Source organism: Astatotilapia calliptera, chromosome 5 (genome assembly GCF_964374335.1).
Source record: "Astatotilapia calliptera chromosome 5, fAstCal68.1, whole genome shotgun sequence".
Classification (NCBI taxonomy): domain Eukaryota; kingdom Metazoa; phylum Chordata; class Actinopteri; order Cichliformes; family Cichlidae; genus Astatotilapia; species Astatotilapia calliptera.
Genome location: NC_137426.1, coordinates 27,466,847 through 27,486,380, shown reverse-complemented (window position 1 = coordinate 27,486,380; position 19,534 = coordinate 27,466,847). Strand labels below are relative to the sequence as shown.

At 41.9% G+C, this 19,534-nt stretch overlaps 1 protein-coding gene across 4 annotated transcripts in view; it reads right to left on the bottom strand.

Moving 5' to 3' along the window:
* Positions 1-19,534, bottom strand: part of slc2a9l2 (solute carrier family 2 member 9, like 2) — a 109,849-nt gene that overhangs the window by 81,512 nt on the left and 8,803 nt on the right. For 3 of the 4 annotated variants that reach the window (XM_026168602.2, XM_080302006.1, XM_080302008.1), the window contains 4 exons: positions 16,075-16,176; positions 6,238-6,398; positions 3,578-3,702; positions 1,876-2,021 (listed from right to left, as the gene is read on the bottom strand). In XM_026168602.2, coding sequence (XP_026024387.2) covers positions 1,876-2,021; positions 3,578-3,702; positions 6,238-6,398; positions 16,075-16,176 — 534 coding nt within the window. The remainder of the gene's footprint in view (positions 1-1,875; positions 2,022-3,577; positions 3,703-6,237; positions 6,399-16,074; positions 16,177-19,534) is intronic. The other variant, XM_080302009.1, reaches the window with a different exon arrangement.

The window sequence follows — 19,534 nt, the reverse complement described above, 5'->3', positions numbered from 1 at the left end:
CTTTAAGTGCAGTTTGTTTATGACAGTGACTCGAGAGCAAACTTTATTACAGTCAAGGGAAAAAATAATAAAGAAATTCCCCACCACCACTACCAGACATCCACAGTCAACAGACCTTCTCCACAGACAATATACAAAAAACTTGGAGTGATGTGGTGGTTATGTTTAGCCCACTTTTCATTTACTAAACTCAAATTTCTTGTCTTGATTTAAAATTTCTCCAGCCTCAAAACCATTCTTACAGAAAACAACACGACATATACAGGGAGTGCAGAATTATTAGGCAAGTTGTATTTTTGAGGAATAATTTTATTATTGAACAACAACCATGTTCTCAATGAACCCAAAAAACTCATTAATATCAAAGCTGAATGTTTTTGGAAGTAGTTTTTAGTTTGTTTTTAGTTTTAGCTATTTTAGGGGGATATCTGTGTGTGCAGGTGACTATTACTGTGCATAATTATTAGGAAACTTAACAAAAAACAAATATATACCCATTTCAATTATTTATTTTTACCAGTGAAACCAATATAACATCTCCACATTCACAAATATACATTTCTGACATTCAAAAACAAAACAAAAACAAATCAGCGACCAATATAGCCACCTTTCTTTGCAAGGACACTCAAAAGCCTGCCATCCATGGATTCTGTCAGTGTTTTGATCTGTTCACCATCAACATTGCGTGCAGCAGCAACCACAGCCTCCCAGACACTGTTCAGAGAGGTGTACTGTTTTCCCTCCTTGTAAATCTCACATTTGATGATGGACCACAGGTTCTCAATGGGGTTCAGATCAGGTGAACAAGGAGGCCATGTCATTAGTTTTTCTTCTTTTATACCCTTTCTTGCCAGCCACGCTGTGGAGTACTTGGACGCGTGTGATGGAGCATTGTCCTGCATGAAAATCATGTTTTTCTTGAAGGATGCAGACTTCTTCCTGTACCACTGCTTGAAGAAGGTGTCTTCCAGAAACTGGCAGTAGGACTGGGAGTTGAGCTCAACTCCATCCTCAACCCGAAAAGGCCCCACAAGCTCATCTTTGATGATACCAGCCCAAACCAGTACTCCACCTCCACCTTGCTGGCGTCTGAGTCGGACTGGAGCTCTCTGCCCTTTACCAATCCAGCCACGGGCCCGTCCATCTGGCCCATCAAGACTCACTCTCATTTCATCAGTCCATAAAACCTTAGAAAAACCAGTCTTGAGATATTTCTTGGCCCAGTCTTGACGTTTCAGCTTGTGTGTCTTGTTCAGTGGTGGTCGTCTTTCAGCCTTTCTTACCTTGGCCATGTCTCTGAGTATTGCACACCTTGTGCTTTTGGGCACTCCAGTGATGTTGCAGCTCTGAAATATGGCCAAACTGGTGGCAAGTGGCATCTTGGCAGCTGCACGCTTGACTTTTCTCAGTTCATGGGCAGTTATTTTGCGCCTTGGTTTTTCCAAACACTTCTTGCGACCCTGTTGACTATTTTGAATGAAACGCTTGATTGTTCGATGATCACGCTTCAGAAGCTTTGCAATTTTGAGACTGCTGCATCCCTCTGCAAGATATCTCACTATTTCTGACTTTTCTGAGCCTGTCAAGTCCTTCTTTTGACCCATTTTGCCAAAGGAAAGGAAGTTGCCTAATAATTATGCACACCTGATATAGGGTGTTGATGTCATTAGACCACACCCCTTCTCATTACAGAGATGCACATCACCTAATATGCTTAATTGGTAGTAGGCTTTCGAGCCTATACAGCTTGGAGTAAGACAACATGCATGAAGAGGATGATGTGGACAAAATACTCATTTGCCTAATAATTCTGCACTCCCTGTACAGCACACTTTCAAAATGTAATCGTTCATAGCCTCCTAAACCACTAACCTGACCCAGCAGCTCAGGCATCCCCAGCACTTGCCCAGTGAACACTCCTAAGCAGATTAGAATGGAGTTGAACTGGCCAATCATACCTCTGAAGTGTTTTGGGGAAATTTCTCCCAGGTACATGGGGAGAGCACTGAGAGCAATACCTGTCAGAAAGAAACAAGCAAACAATATATTAAAACCTATTAAAAACAATATATTCGTGTCTATGTAGACACCCCTGTCATCAGTATGTATTGACATAGTAGAGGAATATGCATTCACGTATCTTGGCCGTATCTAGGATCTGTAAGCATCAGCTGTCTTTAAAAGCATTGGGGGTGTTTTTATCAGTATCGAAGTCTGTTTTGTTTTACCACATAAATGTGCAGACACACCAACAGCTCCACTGCACTAACACACACTGAACATCAAGTCACATTTCACAGTTGGCTGTCTTGAACTGTGGGGCACAGTCATGGGTACTAGTATTGATGGTCTGTGCATTAGAAACGGTCTACACTGAAGAACAAGTTAATACTTAAAAACAAATCAATTTCCACACACTACAATTTGTAAACAAGTTACCCCACGCTTCTGTAAATGTGTGTATTTTTTTTAAAGGTAGCTACTATTTCTCCGTTGTGGTATAACCAAGCTACTGTTAAAACCAAAACTGAGTTGCATTTTATGAGGTAGCACTTTTTTAGCACATGTGAAATCAGTGATCATTGAATTTAAAACACACAATGGCTTCTTCAGTTCTAACACCAGATGGGAAGTCCCAGGTATTTGACCTCTAATAGTGCTATCACCTTGGATGTGCTCTTTGAATGACCATCACTGAGTGGAGGTCGTGGCCTGTGACACCATTTATCTGCAACATAGTCTTGAGATACCTTTCCAGACGACTCTACCCACACTCACACATTGAGTCAAGTCATCTTAATGACTCATGTGATTCAGGATGGGGGAACATCTCACACCAATTCAAACCTGATGCAAGTGATTCGCACGATTGACACCAAGAAGCACATCTTAGCTGATGTGACCCCAGGGACTGAAAGGACTACAGCAGTGACCTGCAGCCCAGGAACCAGAAGTAAGCCTCCAGTCTGAGAGCAAAGTGCTCTATTAGGATAGTATGGTACTATCAAGTCTATAAGGTATGATGGGTCCTGTTTAGCCCTGTGACAGACTGGCGACCTGTCCAGAGTGTACCCCGCCTTTCGCCCTATGACGGCTGGGATGGGCTCCAGCGCCCCCCGCGACCCTGAAAAGGATAAGCGGAAGAGAATGGATGGATGGATGGATGGATGGATGGATGGATGGATGGATGGATGGATGGATGGATGGGTCCTGTTTATTCGAGATGTTAATATGGAAGAAATACAGTATTTTGTCCTCGCCCATGTCCAGTACTCTCACTGCAGCATTTTGGACTAACTGGAGGTTTTTCATGGACCTTTTAGAATAACCTGATGATAATGAATTCCCATAGTCGTAGAAGTAAGTAAAAAGCCAGCGTCACTACAAGAGGTGATGTATGTAATTAACATTTTCTGATAAGGTCAACCAGATTAAACTTAAAAATATCATCATAATTTACATGATTAACTGAATTAATATTTTCTTTGTACTCCCTTACACTACAGCATTATGCTCTATATTGAATGTTCTACACTCTCTGATGAGTGGGAAATTATAAAAGCATATTTCTTACCAGAATCCACCCCCATAATGAGTCGTCCAATGATGAGCATCTCAAAAGATCTTGACATTTCACCCAGAGACAGAAGCACAGCAGCTATTACAGCAAAGCTGTTATTCAGCAGCAAGGTCCCCTTTCTAAAGTCAGTAAGAAAAATACATGAAAAAAATGTAAAAATTAACTAAATGTAACTCATTAAATTCAATTTCTATAGTGCTTCACCTGGGATGAAAAGAACTTCACCTAACAAAAAACTAGCAGAGTAAGAACTATCAGAGATAGCCGAGTTTTAAAAAGCTAACATCATGGAATAGCTGAATAACTTTTTATAGTTTCAAAGGAACACATTTGAGGCCATCACAACAGAAAAAATCAGTTCTGTAATGGAGGTTTCTTACACTACGCTGAATCTGAATCTATTTCATTATCCCTAGTTGCTAGTATTCTATAAAAATTAACCCAAGCTCCCAGAAGCACCAAGTCAGTGGGAACTGTTCCTCTTCTTGACAAGTAACAATCAGTTCTCAATCACTTATTATATAACAGAATTTAGTGCGGCCTCTAGCCATGCAGGACACGATTACACCAGGTCGCATCAGCTGTCACAACTGACCCCCGTTTCAAAGAGCATCTGTCTGTCCTGCCTGCTGAACCTCTTCTGTTGTCCAACTGTTCTGGTTTCCAGCCTTTGTCTTGACCTCATCTCTTCTTTGTTCTTCCTACCTGTTCCCTGCTGTATCTTAACCATTAGCCTCTAGCATGGCCCTGATGGAGCTCCACTTTCACAGCAGGTCCTGCCTCCTGGAGTAGTCTCTTTTTAATCCCCCGTCTGCAGCACCTGGGCAGCACTGTTTATCTGCCTTGCCACCAGGCCACCCAACATCTCTGGTTCCCTTGTTCTCCAGCATCGGGCCATTTGCGTGTGATCTCCAGCTCATCTGCGTACTTTTACTTTACCAGCCTTTGTTGACCAAATTTCTTTTTTTCTTCAGCATGCCTGTCTGCCGTGTGTGCGCATTCAGGTCTTGTCTGAACTGTACTTTTTTTAATGTCAGGGGTCAAAGAAAAATGTTTTCTTCCTATTGATTTTTGCTATCTTTGAAGTGAGATGCTTAACAACGCCACTGAGGCTCTCAGAGCAGCACATTTCGTAAGTTATAGCATTTGTATTTCAACATCAGTCACACAACACCAGCAGCATGATAATCAGCCGTGTTTTGTTTCTGAGATGAAGGCTTTTCTCTCTTGCTGTGTCTAAATCTACATTTAAATCTAAAATTTAAATACACTCATTTATGTAGCAGTGCAGTTGACCACAAATGTTTATTAATCTCTTTTCATGTCTGTGGTGAAATGTCCACACACCTCTACTGATTTTTTTTTTTTAAAACTAAACCTACCTCGGCTTCCCTGGCATACTTTGAAGTGTGTTTCATTTCAATTGCTCCATGAGTCCTCATTAAGTTAACATATATATTCAACTCTTGTCCCTGACATCTGAATTTCAACCTTTCCGAAACTCTGTGTAAAACTTCCAGCTGACCCACACGTCTAGCAGGGAATGTGGAGGGAAAATGAATTATACGCTTCAACCTAATTAACACAGTGAGGATCGCAACCTGAGAAATCCAAGGTGAACCTCAAGGGTATCTTAATTGTCTGAAATGACTCTGAGTAAAAGCTTCATAAGTCTCTCTGTGACACTCTTGTCATTAGTGGATAACAGATTCTTTAGAAGACGTATCATTTCATAGCCCTGAGGTGATTTTGTTAGTGCCTGAACGTGTCCCTTGAGGATAGTAGGACATGTGGCTCTGCAGTCCAACACATAGGTGATCAAAAGTTAAAGCTAAATGCATCACGCTGGCTGTGAGATTGGATCTCATCATGCAGTATATAGGCTGTCAAACCAGTGCAAGTCAGTAAAGACCAATACCTTTTATGTCCTTGGAGTCAGTGCACTGACAGTCTTTTATGTCTTAAATCCATTACAAAAACTTACTGGTACTTGATCATTGTAAATGGAGGCTAAAGACAACAGTGAGATTGCTACAGAGTAGATTTAAAATTATTCATTATTGTACTTAAAGGAACTGGTTGTCTAACGGAGCCTTGTACCAAAAGGGAGACACGAGGAACAAAAATAACACTTGTACACTTTAAGCGTCTGTGTTTGTATTTAACATCACTGTTATTTAGTCACAGCTGGAGAGGTGAGCCACAGTGTTAAAACCACAATGATTTTGTTGGATCATTTTGTTAAATTAACATCATACTGAGAAGCCAACAGTTCGTGCACAAACAAGGTCATTTACCACCTGCCTAAGCACTGTTGCAGATCAAGTGGTTAGTGGTTTCTTTCTTCCCTTGCTAACAGCAGCACACCACACTTCAAAAATTCCCCTTTCTTGTGTTTGTGCAGCACAGTGTTATCCTGCGGTCCCTCGATTTCAATCCGACCAAGCATTTGTGGGATTCACCAGAACAAGCTCGATCCAGAGAGACCGCTCCCCACAACAAAGGAAGCCAAAGGATCTACAGTGTTGTTCATATTCACTCATAACATAATCGTTTGCACCAAAATGACTGCTGTTCGCCATTCCCTGATGAGTGAAGGATATAAAAGCAAACTTCTTACCAGTGATATTGTAAGCACATAACAGTGTTCTCACCTGCCCAGTACTTTGATGATTAACGTGGCAGACAGGGCTCCAAAAAGGCCTCCAATAGAAAATATGGACACTGTGACGGACCAGAGGAGGGTCACCGTCTCCGCTGAAATAGGCTCCCCATATCTCTCAATCCATGTCTTATTGTAGAAAGCTTTAATGTACTGCAATACAAAAGGAACACAAAGAGATGTTTTAAATGTGTTATTCATATGGATAAATGGTGAAAACAAACAAAAAACATTGATATTTAAAAAGTTTAAATGTAAACCTAGAAACCCCCAACACATGTTTACTGAATATCATATGTATCATGAGTGTGTTTTTACATTTCCAATCTGACTTTATGACCTAAACTTTGCCTGGAGAAAAGGACTACCAGGAAATGATTGTTAAACAATATGATCTGAAAACATTTTGCTTTAATACCAGTAATAATATTGGTAAGATTTTATATCTGGTCTCCACAATATGCAAATAAATTAATTTCAGCAGGCTTAATGCAGGCATGTCATTAGCCCTGGGCGGCCCTGGATGTTTATTGAATAGCTCCAGATTTCATAAAAGAATTGTTTATTCTTTGCATCTGTATTCAGGTTTGTCACATGTGAAACACTCTTATCTCTCTCTGACCTACCTGCCCTAATGCGATCTAAAATTTGTTCATGTGTTCATATACGTGATTGATTGACTCCTTGTATCCAATAAAATGAATAAATGACGTGTAAAACACCTAATCAATCATCACATCAAAAGTTTGAGATTTGGATAGTTTGACTGGAGCATCACGATAGCATTCTTTTTACAGACAGTGTCTGACGTTTTGTAAAACTTTACTTTAAAAAATAGCAAATAGCGTAATAGCAACAAACTGAGTGACTTCATTAAGAAGTTGAAGCACAGGCTACAATGAGTCAGTGAATGCGTCGCATTAAATTATTACGGCACTTGTATCAACCCACGAGAATTCTAAAGTGTCTTCATTGAGCGTGAAGACGTCGGTTGCATAGAAAGCAAAGGGCCTTATAGCTTTTTGATCTTTCATTTAACAACTGCGACTGAATTCCTGTTAAACCAAAGCTGAAGCCCTCCCTGTCTTCAGCACTGTCAGGAAGGGCAGTGGTCACACAGTTGCTGTCATTGCTTGCTTTGGCTTAGGAGCTACTCATTGTAAGCATCATGTATCACGAGCATGATTGCCGGCTTTGCTTAACTTAAGACTGAAAAATGACCTTTGATGTCACTTCAAATTTGCTGAAAACAATTCTATCGCTAGGAAAAGGGGGGGGGGGTTTACAGGTTACACCAGTTTCTACAGGGCTTTCATCACCCTTATCGCTACTTTTACTGAAGATCAGCCAAGTCACGTGCTATAGATAAATAATTACTAGGGGTGCAACGATATTCGTATCGATATTGAACCGTTCGATACAGTGCTTTCGGTTCGGTACGCATATGTATGAACAATACAACATTTGTAATTTATTTTATCAACTTTCCTTCTGACGATGCTGTCTGTGTTGAGCGCTCAGTGAATCTGCGTTCGACTACTCCGCCTAGGCTGCACTGTCGAGCGCAGATCCACTGAGCGCTCAACACAGACAGCATAGTCAGAAGGAAGAGCGCAGGGCAAGCTAGCAAGACAGAAGTTAAGCTTTCCTTGCAACATGGACCCCCCCCCCCCCCCTCATTCAGATCTGGCGTTTGGAATTATTTTGGTTTTCATGTGACGTATGACCCTGAAGGTAAGCGAGTCATGGACTAAAGTAAAACAGTATGTTGGATGTGCCACGCAATGCTCAATTACATGGGTGGGAACTAGTGTGTTAGCGCAGTTAGCTCGTTAACGTGTTGGCCGTCTAGCCCCATGCACGGGGCGATCGGCGGTAGCTCGTTAACAGAGATTTGCCGTGTTGTGGCATTAAGGTCATTTCAATGAGATTAACCTGAAAGCACTAGTGGGAACACAACGAATATGACTGCACATTTACGCCGACATCATCCTAGTGCAAAGACAAAAACAACAAGCATGCTACTAACTTTAGCCGAGTCATTTAGACAGCTGTTAGCACATGATTCTCCTTATGCTGCTGAGAATATAGCCCAGAAGAAGCGGATAGTATAGCTTTTATTTTGGAAAGAGACATTTCTCTGTAATAAACTCTCTTTTCCAAAGATGAGTGATTCCTCAATCAGATACAGGGCTCGCAATATCGCTAGCCCGACGTCCTGGGGCTAGCGATTTTTTCAGTCGGGCTACCAAAATCTATCTCTTCCCTGCCCGTCGGGCTATTGTAGGAAAAATATATGTCAATGCTTTTGCATTCTTTCAGAAATGTAGCTGGGTAATTATGTCATTGGCATCGGTGAGCCACTGTCAATATGTGACATATTGAAATCGCGTTTGAATTTGCGCTTGTTTTTTTGCTTTCACTTTGCAATCGTGCGAACTGTGTATAGAGACGACAGCACTGATCTGTGAGTGATGATATTTTGTGCACCAATTCCTCTGACATCGTCTTATTAATCGTTAGCTTACTATGCAAACATGACAAGTGAAATCTCCCGCAGCAAGCTTAAACATGTGAGAGGTTGATCGCGCAGAGAATCGCTGAGCTTATGTGAGTCCGTGTGTAAAAGCAGCAGGATTTATATTTTAGTTCTGCTGAGCCAAATAAGACAGGTCAGGGTGAAGGTCAGGGTGTTGTTTCAAGATGGCGCCGAGTATGGCAGCCTCATCACGAGCTCCCCCAAGCAACGGCTTTCTTCTGTGTTTAATTTTACTTTTCCTTTATTTTTTCACGAGCAGCACTTGTCTCCTTGTGTACGACCGACAAACCTTACTGGACATAAAAGACGGTCTTTCTTATAACTTTCCGGAGTTCAAGTTTTGCAACACGGACGCTCCGTTTGCAGACCCCCCATTCATCTCACCTGAGACGCCTTTGTTCTCTGGCCCTGGAGGCCGCAAACGCCGACGCAGAGGGAGAAGATCTGGCGTTCTGGTTCGACTGAGACGGCGCACTTACAGACCACCGTTACCCAGTTTATTACTGGCTAATATGCAGTCTCTGGAGAACAAGCTGTGCGAGCTTCGGGCACGGATCTCATTCCAGCGAGAGATGCGGGACTGCTGCGTGATCTGCCTCACAGAAACCTGGCTATCGGACAAAGTACCGGACTCCGCAATACAACTGCCGGGGTTCTCTGTGCACCGCGCGGACAGGTCACAGGATCTTACTGGGAAAAGCAGAGGCGGTGGTGTGTGTTTCATGATCAACAACAGCTGGTGTGATTATGCGAACGTGCACCCGGTCAAATCCTTCTGCTCACCGGACCTGGAGTACCTGATGATTAAGTGCCGGCCATTCTGGCTACCGAGGGAATTTACAGCAGTGATTATTACGGCTGTTTACATTCCCCCACAAGCCGACACTGACCGAGCACTCAGGGAACTGTACAGCGCGATCAGCAGCGAGGAAACCGCACACCCAGAGGCAGCGTTTATCACAGCCGGAGACTTTAATAAGGGAAACCTGAAGAAAGTCTCACCAAAACTCCATCAACACATCCTTTTCAACACACGTGGAAACCGGCTACTCGACCACTGTTACACCTCTTTCCGGGATGCGTACAAAGCCCTCCCCCGCGCCCCATTCGGCCAATCAGATCACTGCTCCATCCTGCTCCTGCCCGCCTACAGGCAGAAGCTGAAACAGGAAGCTCCAACCCGGAGGGCGGTGCACTGTTGGACGGACCAATCGGAGTCTGCGCTGCGGGACTGTTTTGATCACGCAGACTGGGAAATGTTTCACGTGGCCGCCAGAGACATTGATGAATACACAGACTCAGTCTGTGGATTTATCAGGAAATGCGTGGAAGATGTCGTCCCATCCAGAACAGTCAAATCCTTCCCAAATCAAAAACCCTGGATTAACGGAGATGTTCGCGTGGCACTGGCGGCACGGAACACCGCCTTTGCCTCCGCGAACACATCGGACTACAAACACGCACATTACCAACTCCGGAAGATGATCAAAGCAGCCAAACGTGAGTACAGGGACAGGGTGGAGCAACAGTTTGACAACCCTCGGAGTATGTGGCAGGGACTAAACACGATCACAGACTTTAGAGGGAAAACCAGCACACCGCAGACCACGGCCTCTCTGTGTGAGGATCTAAACGTATTCTACGCTAGATTCGACACAGCGAACACCATGAGACTGGACAGTGTGCGCACCGCGGATGACGTCAGTGCGCACACTGTGTCTGAGGAGGATGTGCGGAAGTGCTTCAGGAAGGTGAACGCACGCAAAGCTACTGGTCCGGACGGGATTCCCGGCCGCGTCCTCAGGTCATGCGCGGCTCAGCTGGCTGGAGTGTTCACGCACATCTTCAACCTTTCCCTCTCTCTGTCTGTAGTCCCAGCCTGCTTCAAAATGGCCACCATCGTCCCTGTACCCAAATCCTCCACCATCTCCTCATTGAACGACTGGCGACCTGTAGCCCTGACCCCCATCGTAAGCAAATGCTTCGAGAAGCTGGTCAGGGACTTCATCTGCTCTGCACTACCCGACTCACTGGACCCTCTACAGTTTGCATACCGCCACAACAGGTTCACTGATGATGCCATAGCCCTGACACTACACACTGCCCTGTCACACCTGGAGAAGAGAGACACGTATGTGAGAATGCTGTTTGTAGATTACAGCTCAGCATTCAATACCATCGTTCCCTCGAAGCTGGACAGGAAACTGCAGGATCTAGGACTGAGCAGCTCCCTCTGCAGCTGGATCCTTAGCTTCCTGTCTGACAGACGCCAGGTGGTCAGACTGGGCAGCATCACCTCATCCCCCATCACACTGAACACTGGTGCTCCACAGGGGTGTGTACTGAGCCCTCTCCTGTACTCACTCTACACCTACGACTGCACAGCCACTAACAGCTCCAACATCATTGTGAAGTTTGCGGACGACACTACAGTGGTGGGTCTTATCACCAACGGTGATGAGACGGCTTACAGGGAGGAGGTCAGCGCCCTGACCCACTGGTGTCAAGACAACCATCTCACCCTCAACGTCGCAAAGACAAAGGAGTTGATAGTGGACTTCCGGAGGTGCAGAGAAGTACACACCCCCATCACCATCAACGGCGCTGCTGTGGAGAGAGTGAGCAGCTTCCGGTTCCTTGGAGTACATCTGGCTGAGGATCTTACGTGGTCAGTACACACAAACAAAACAGTGAAGAAGGCGCAGCAGCGCCTCTTCTTTCTCAGGAGACTGAAAAGATTCGGCATGAGCCCCCGCATCCTCAGGACCTTCTATCACTGTGCCATTGAGAGCATCCTCACTGGATGCATCACCACCTGGTATGGCAACAGCACCGCCTACAACTGCAAAGCTCTCCAGCGAGTAGTGCGGTGCTCTGAACGGATAATTGGAGGTGAGCTTCCCTCCCTCCAAGACATCTACAGGAAGCGCTGCCTGAGGAAAGCGGGGAGGATCATCAAGGACTCCAGTCACCCCAGCCATAAACTGTTCAGACTGCTTCCATCAGGAAGGAGGTTCTGCAGCATCCGGTCCAGTACCAGCAGACTGAGAGACAGCTTTTTCCATCAGGCCATCAGACTGCTGAACACGTCATAGACACCTCAGCTTCACTACTGGAACTTCAACATTATGCACTCCACACTGTATATAAATGCCACTTGTTTTGCACATATTCAACTCTGTATATTTTATATATTTTATTATTATTATTTTTTTTTTTTTTTTTTTTTTTTTTTACTATTTAATTTGTAAAAATGTGTATACACACACACACACACATACACACACACACACACGTAGGAAAATATTTAGTATACACATCCAGAAATGCATACACTATTATATATTGTACATATATTTATTAGTTTCAGGTTGGCCATTCTTGTATTTTGCTCGTTTGTGTTGTTGTGTTTGCACATCTCTGTTGCTTGTGGGGCTCGCACACAAGAATTTCACTCGCATGTGCTGTGCCAGTGTGCCTGCACATGTGATGTGACAATAAAAGTGATTTGATTTGATTTGATTTGAAGAAGTGACAGCCAAAGAAAAGCTTACCACAAAACGGAGAAGTTATGACAAATCAGACTATAAGGCAAAAAGAAAGTGCAGCTTTATGGTTTCATGGACAAAATAATTTCTGTGGCTGCAATATGATGAGCTAAATAACCGGGGCTGCACATAAGTGGTCCGCAGGTTCGCATTCGCTGTCAAAATAAAAAACACGCACAAGGGTTAGGGTTAAATTTAAAAACTGTACTTTTGAGTTAAAATATATATTTATAATTTTAATAAATGACAAATTAAAAAGGCATGAACATTTTTTTTGTATCGAAAAAATATCGAACCGTGACACCAAAGTATCGAACCGAACCGAACCGAACCGTGAATTTTGTGTATCGTTGCACCCCTAATAATTACCAAAGATATTACTTCACATCATCATCACATCACTCCCTGCAAACATCCACCGAGTTCAGTTATTCATGTGTTCAACAGTTATTTCTCACCAGCATCACAGCCACAAAACACAATCAATATTTTTAGATTTTGTACCATGGCAACATCTGTTTGACATGGCTATATAATATTTTACACTCACTGGTTTTCTATCAGAGTGAAGCCGTTCATGAGTCGATCTGTTGTTATGTTGTCTCAGTTAATGTCAAGCTGTCGTAAGAAATGTTTGCATAAATAATGATTAAGACTCCTTCATTTTTATAACAGGTGTTGTGTCGAGGGGAGATTAATGCCATGCCACTATCATGCACATTAATTCAAAGATGTTACTGGTGCACCCAGTTAACTCCAAGAAAATGTCTTTGTGAAGATTTCTTTAGCAGGGTAAATTTGATGTCTACAGAAAATGACGGTAGTTATACATTATTAATGAGTAAATTCCCATCATCTTGACATTGTCTGGAAGTGGAATGAAGAGTAGCAAATAGTTTTTTGCCCCTACTTTGATGCTTCTCCTCTAAGATGAGGTTTGTGGTCTACTTGCATATCTAATGTCTGATACCTCAATAGCTCAACCTATTAGAGTTCAATGGAAATGAATTTTTAACACTTCATATAATATTCCTTTGCCCACATTTGAAGATAGCTCGCTGCTGGGGGTGGCCCTGCTGTGCGTGGAGAAAGCTGAATGTTCATTTATAGGTTTTTGTGCCGCGTGTAGAAACGATTGTGGCTTTAGTGAACTATTAAAGAGATCGACTCGGTCTTTTTTGAAATGTAGTGAGAACTCTGTCTGTAACATTCCTTCTGTTGTGTTATCCTAATTCAACTCAACGTTTTTGTTGGTTTATTCTGTTCGGCTTTTGTAAAGACAGCAGGAGAAGTGGTGAGCCCTACTGAGGTGGAGGAGAGCCAGCGCTGCATAAATGATCAGCTGGTGCTTCTGGTGGGCAGATTCTATAAAGGGGAGTAAACAAAAAAGCAATGGCTCAACAACGACGTAAACTGGAGAATTAGCTGCAAAATACAGATTAAACAGTAGGTGGGACTTTTAAGTTTGCTAAGCCAAGCAGAAAACAAAATATCCAGGCAACAGATTTTGGGGTTGTGCAGAGTGGAACTGTGTGCAAAGAAGATCTGGAAGGTTAATTTTTGTTTGCTTGTTTTTTTTTAATTACTTCTCAATTTTCTTTTATTTATTTTTTGTTAAGTGCATTTTACACCCTACTAATTCCATGCAGTAATCAGTAGGTCGGCTTGAAAATGAGAACCCGTGTCTCAGTGAGGTTCATTTGTACAAATAACGGTGAAATAAATTTAAAATATAAAATAAAATCATCACATTTCTGAACAAATTGTTAAAAAGGAAAGCCTTAATAGTATGTAGGCTGTGTTTTGTTGAGTTCTACCAAGTATAGAGAAGTGAACAATTAGAAACATTAGGAATGAAGCCCTTAAGATGCAAATAAAACCAGCCTGTTATAAAGTCTCACACAGCCTAAACCCAGGGTGCCCATAATGTTTTTTAATGAAAGCAAAGCAATTTCAGTTATAGCCTGCCACTAAGAAATTTGGAGGATTTGTAGAAGATCATACATGTACAGCATTTAAAGAATAATCCACTTGGATAGTAGGTCCTAGAGAACATAATAACATGATGTCCTTGACAAGAAAACAACATTTCAAAACTTTACATTCTGAAATAAAAAACAGTGGGAAACTTATTGTCATTGTTTAGACAAAGAATGCATTGTTCATAAACTGTGCTATCATTTTTGCGCCTCTTATTTTTGAGAGGTACTGTGACAAAATATGCAGGCTCTTGGTAAGCGTACAACTACCACCCCCTATATATTGTTTTCAAGCTTGTTTGGAGGACTCATAATCTACTGAAGGCACACTGAGAAATACATCATATGAATCTGTTCTGTTAAAATCTTCCCATATAAGGTCAATCATCTATTTTCAAATTTATTTTAAAATATGGACACTGTTAAGAGCAGTATCAAAATGTGAAATTACACTGAACTGTCAGAAAGTACACTGTAAAACATAATATTATGCTTAATTTAAAATATAAAGTAGACTGAATTCACTTTTTATCAGCTTTCTAAACTACAGCTCCTTAATCTGAGCTTGGGAATTGTACTACGATGAAAAATAAAATCATGTTTTTTGTGTTTTCTGCAGTATTAGTTGTTAGTGTAGGTGTAACTGCAGAGCTGAAGGTCGTGGCGCTTGAACACTAATTATATAACCTGTGAGACATCTAATTACCTCTGAACAAACAAACAGCCTGATTGGAAAGCATGACCTCTGAAACACGTTTCCCATTCGAGTGGCACCACATAATTGAACTTGTACAGAACTCAAAAATGCAGTTTCTGTTTCACCAGTCAAAGAAGATGTAATGTAAACTTACAAGAACATTGGCTGCACATGTTGTATTTTTCGGATACACATTACTTTGTAAAAGCAACCCCTCATTTCTTTATATTTTTTGCTGGAAAATTTGAAATAGTTGTAGTACTGAAAAATACATAGAAACACATTATATAATGCAAAAACAGAGTCCATACATTTCATACAAAAGCTAGAAAGTCAGTATTTGGTATGACCACCTTTACTGCTTCAATGCTGTTGAGGTTCAAGCTCGAAGAAGACTCGTGACTCATTGTATTGCACTGTGTATTTTTCTATCCAAGTATGCTTTTAGTGCATTGGCAGTGTGTTTGGGATCGATGTCATACTGAAAAATGAAGCTGCTGCCAGTCACATGCTTTCCAGATGATACTGCATGATGGATCAACTTTTTCATCAGACCTATTGCCACTGATTTTCAGTCCTGTCCAAAATGTAATGTACAGTATATTTAATATAAGTATATGTATTTGGTCTGGAGGTTTAGGCTCCCCTGCTCTCAGCTGCCCAAACAAACTGTGAAACCATTAATCTGGCAGGACACTCCCCTGGGACTGTCCTGCAATCACATGGAAATAATACCTATATATAAAAAGTATACCTAAAGGTATTATGTATCGGTATAATACCTGTAAATGGTCACTGTACTGGGGATAAGCCTGACTACAACAGTGTCTATGAGTCCGATATACTGTGTTCATTTTGAACAATTTCTTCTTAATGGGGGGGGGGGGGGTGTCTCTGTATCTGCAGAGCTACAGTTCTGTCAATTGTACCTTTATTAGAAGCTGGTTTTAGCACTGCCATTCAATATTTATGGATGAGTACTAAAAGTTTAATTACCGCACAAAGAAAACATACAAAATCACTTGTGGTTCCCTGCAAAAAGGCTGAGAACAAGTGTTTGACTCACCAGAGCAGGAGCGTTGACCACAGAGAGGTTGTAGCCATAAAGGAAAGATGAGCCCAGGGAGCCAAAGAAGGCGGCACACAACAGGCAGGCTGTAAGTGACTGCTAACGAGAGAGCACACATGAACACATTATGCTAGTCATGCAGTCCTTTCCAGATTGGTGTTGATCAATGCCAAGGGCAGATTCAGTCAAGGGAATTCAACCCTGGGTGAGTTGTGTTACTCTGGGCATCAATGCTAAGAAAACAGCTTCTTAAATCCATGCTTTGTTTTTATTTTGTCAATTGTTTCATTTTAGCGCAAAGTCAACACTGTGTGAAATATATTTCTCATGACAACGTGATATATTATTACTGAAAATGACAAAGGAGGATGGAAATAGGAAATAAACCATATCAAGGCTAAAACTGTGATGACCTGAAAGAAGCTCATTAAAAACTTCAATACAAAAGAGAAGGATAGAAATTCAATAAATGCAATAAAGGGGTTAAAATCATAAAGGTTTGCCCTCAGTGTAGCACATGATGAAAGGAGATAACATCATTAAATTGAAACCATTTTCCATTAGAAGAAGAAACTTGATTAGCAGATTGTATTGCATACTTGCTTTATGAGTATCCTCTTGGCAAGGTGCTACGCTCTCCATCAGAAGGTTGTGCAAAATATTAAGTAAACGAGTTATAGAAGACCATGAGTTTCTATTGGGTATAGGTTTACGGGAGAGAAAGGGTTAAATAATGATCAGGAATGTTAGGAATCATCCTCGGGGGACTATACTGGGGTAATCTAGGTGTTTGCTATTACATGTTGCTATAAACCACTGGAGAAGTCTAGTGGCAACAGCAGAGGCACTGAAGAGACAACAACAACACAACCTCCAAAAAGGGAACGACTTTATACTTGGTAACAATCATCTATGGCTCTCTCTTTATCCTTATTAGGTGATTTATCTCTTTCTTCTCTTTGCTTTTTGTTAGTGTCTTGAAACCGTTCCGGCAGCCTGGGTTGCACAAGAAGTCCAGCTCCTCAAGGATGACACATTTATACATGCCACTGCAAGATGTTTGCCGTGTCTCACAGAACAGTCTCAAAAATGTAAAGGAGATCCCAGGAGACGGGTCGTGGAACCATCATCAGCACAGCACCAGGATCTGCTCCTCTGTGTAGGAGGAACAGAAGAAGCACTGCCAGAATACCACAAAAAGACCTCCAGTGGGCTACTTCTGCATGTTTCTGACCAAATTATGATAATCAGAGTCCTTGAGCATGACATGAGGGCCTGACTTCCTGTAATGAGGCCTGTGTTCAAACTAGTGTCATTCAGCTTGATTGGCATTTGCCAGAGAAACCCCAGAACTGGCAGGTCTGCCATTAGCACCCTGTTCTATTCACAGATGACAATGGGCTCACATTGAGCAGATGTGACAGATGGGAAAGAGTCTGGAGATGGCGTACCAATCATTATGCTACCTGCAATATCATTTAACTTGAGTGATCAAAGTAAGCATAACCTTGGAGGATCACACAGATCTCCATGTGTTAGTACCAGTACCCTGACAGCTGTTATGCATGGGGATGAAAACCTCAGATTCACCGTCCGGCCTTACGCTGGTACAATGAGTCCTGGGTTCTCCTAATTCAAGACAATTTCCAGCCAACTGTGGCCAGAGTGTACAGGTTACTGGTTGATTAACGCACTGATACCACTGACTGGCTCTCACTTTCCCAAAACCTGAATCAAATTGGGGATCTCTGGAACAATCTGAGTCAGTGCATCCAAAGACACCAAATAGCTTCACAGAGTTCACTAACAGCCTTTTCCAGGTCTAACAGGAGGAGAACCCCAAGGACACCAGCTGTCATCTTATCAGGCTGTTGTTGGGAGTGTATACAGACAACATATGCACTAGTGAGCCACATATTATGACACAAGTTGTATCAGCATGTGTTTTCAATTTTTAACTCTGATTTTTGGTGTGTTTTCAAATGCAGTCGTCAAAGGTTTGACGATTTTTCATTTCCACTGACGAAACGAAGTAACACAATGTGTGCCAATCACTGTGTTCAACTTGAATATTTTATTCACCAAGATCCAGTGTGTGGTTTAAGTGCACATTTTGTAAGTGTAATTAATTTGTTTTATAGCAACAAACATATTTTAAAACATCATACAGCATTAAGTGAAGGATGATAAGCTTTTCTATGAAGTACCAACCTATACCTTGGACCAACAGACTGCAAAGACGAGCTAAAAAACTGAATGCACAGTATTGTTATCAAGTCCATGAGGATAAGATGCAGCAGAGCTATGAGGAGCCAGTGATTAAAGCTGAAGAAAATGAGTAGTAGACTGTAGATAAAGCTTTAGGAGGAGGAAAGGAAGGAAAAGTTGTGATTCCAGCTCATAATGATAAGCTAAAGGGGTGGGGTGTGGGGAGAGGAGAGGGGAAGGATATTCTGGATATCATTTGAAATTACATTTGATCCACAATGCTATCTGAGAAAATGAAGTCAAAGTAAAGGAAACTACATCACAGTTAAAGGAGATGAAGCTGAAACAGAATACATAAGGCTACTGCGAGCCTTGAATACGCATGTATAAGTCATCCTTATATATTTTTAATAAAGAGTAAAATCTCAAGCAATCGCCTTAAAACCCAGGGAGTAGTGTCATATAGGGGAAATTGATATCTCATATTTTTAAAGGTTAAAAACTCACTGATAGTAGCATCTTTCCCACAGTCCCTTAAAAAATATGTCCCAGTGACGCTGAGAGTTGTTTTCACGTGTCTTTCCATGCATTTCCTTTGTTTGGTAATGGATTCTCTAGAGCCCCTTAAAGTTTAATCTTGCAAACTTTGAAACAGACATATGTGCGTGAGGGAGTTGTACTAACAATGGAGCTGATGAGTTACTTCCAGGTACTTACAGCCTAAACTATGTTCTCAATCAGGGGCTCAGTGTGACAATCACTTTGTAGCATATGTGAAGAGTTGGGCGCAAATTCCAACAAGACTATTTTTTTTTCTTTTCATAAATACAACAATACACAAATGACAAAGTTTCCCCAAGTGGCTTTGAGACCTATACAGCATTTGACATCCACTGTCCTCAGTAACAAGCAAACACACAAATTTGTGCGATTTGAGTACTTGTCAGAAAATAAGAAAAATTAACACCCAGCAAAACATAAAAGAAAAGGACCAATTAAATTCTGTTTATCCTAAAGCACATTTCCATCCATCCAGTGTCTTCTGTTTATCCGATTAAGGCTCTCAGCTGTCATAGGGTGAAAAGCGGGGAACACCCTAGAAAGACTGCCGGTCCATTGTAGAGCTAACACAAAGACAAGAACCATTCACACTCACATCAACACCTACAGACAATTTAGAACTGCCAATGAATCTAATCCAATGTGGACTGTGGGAGGAAGCCAGAGTACCCAGGGAGAACCCACATAC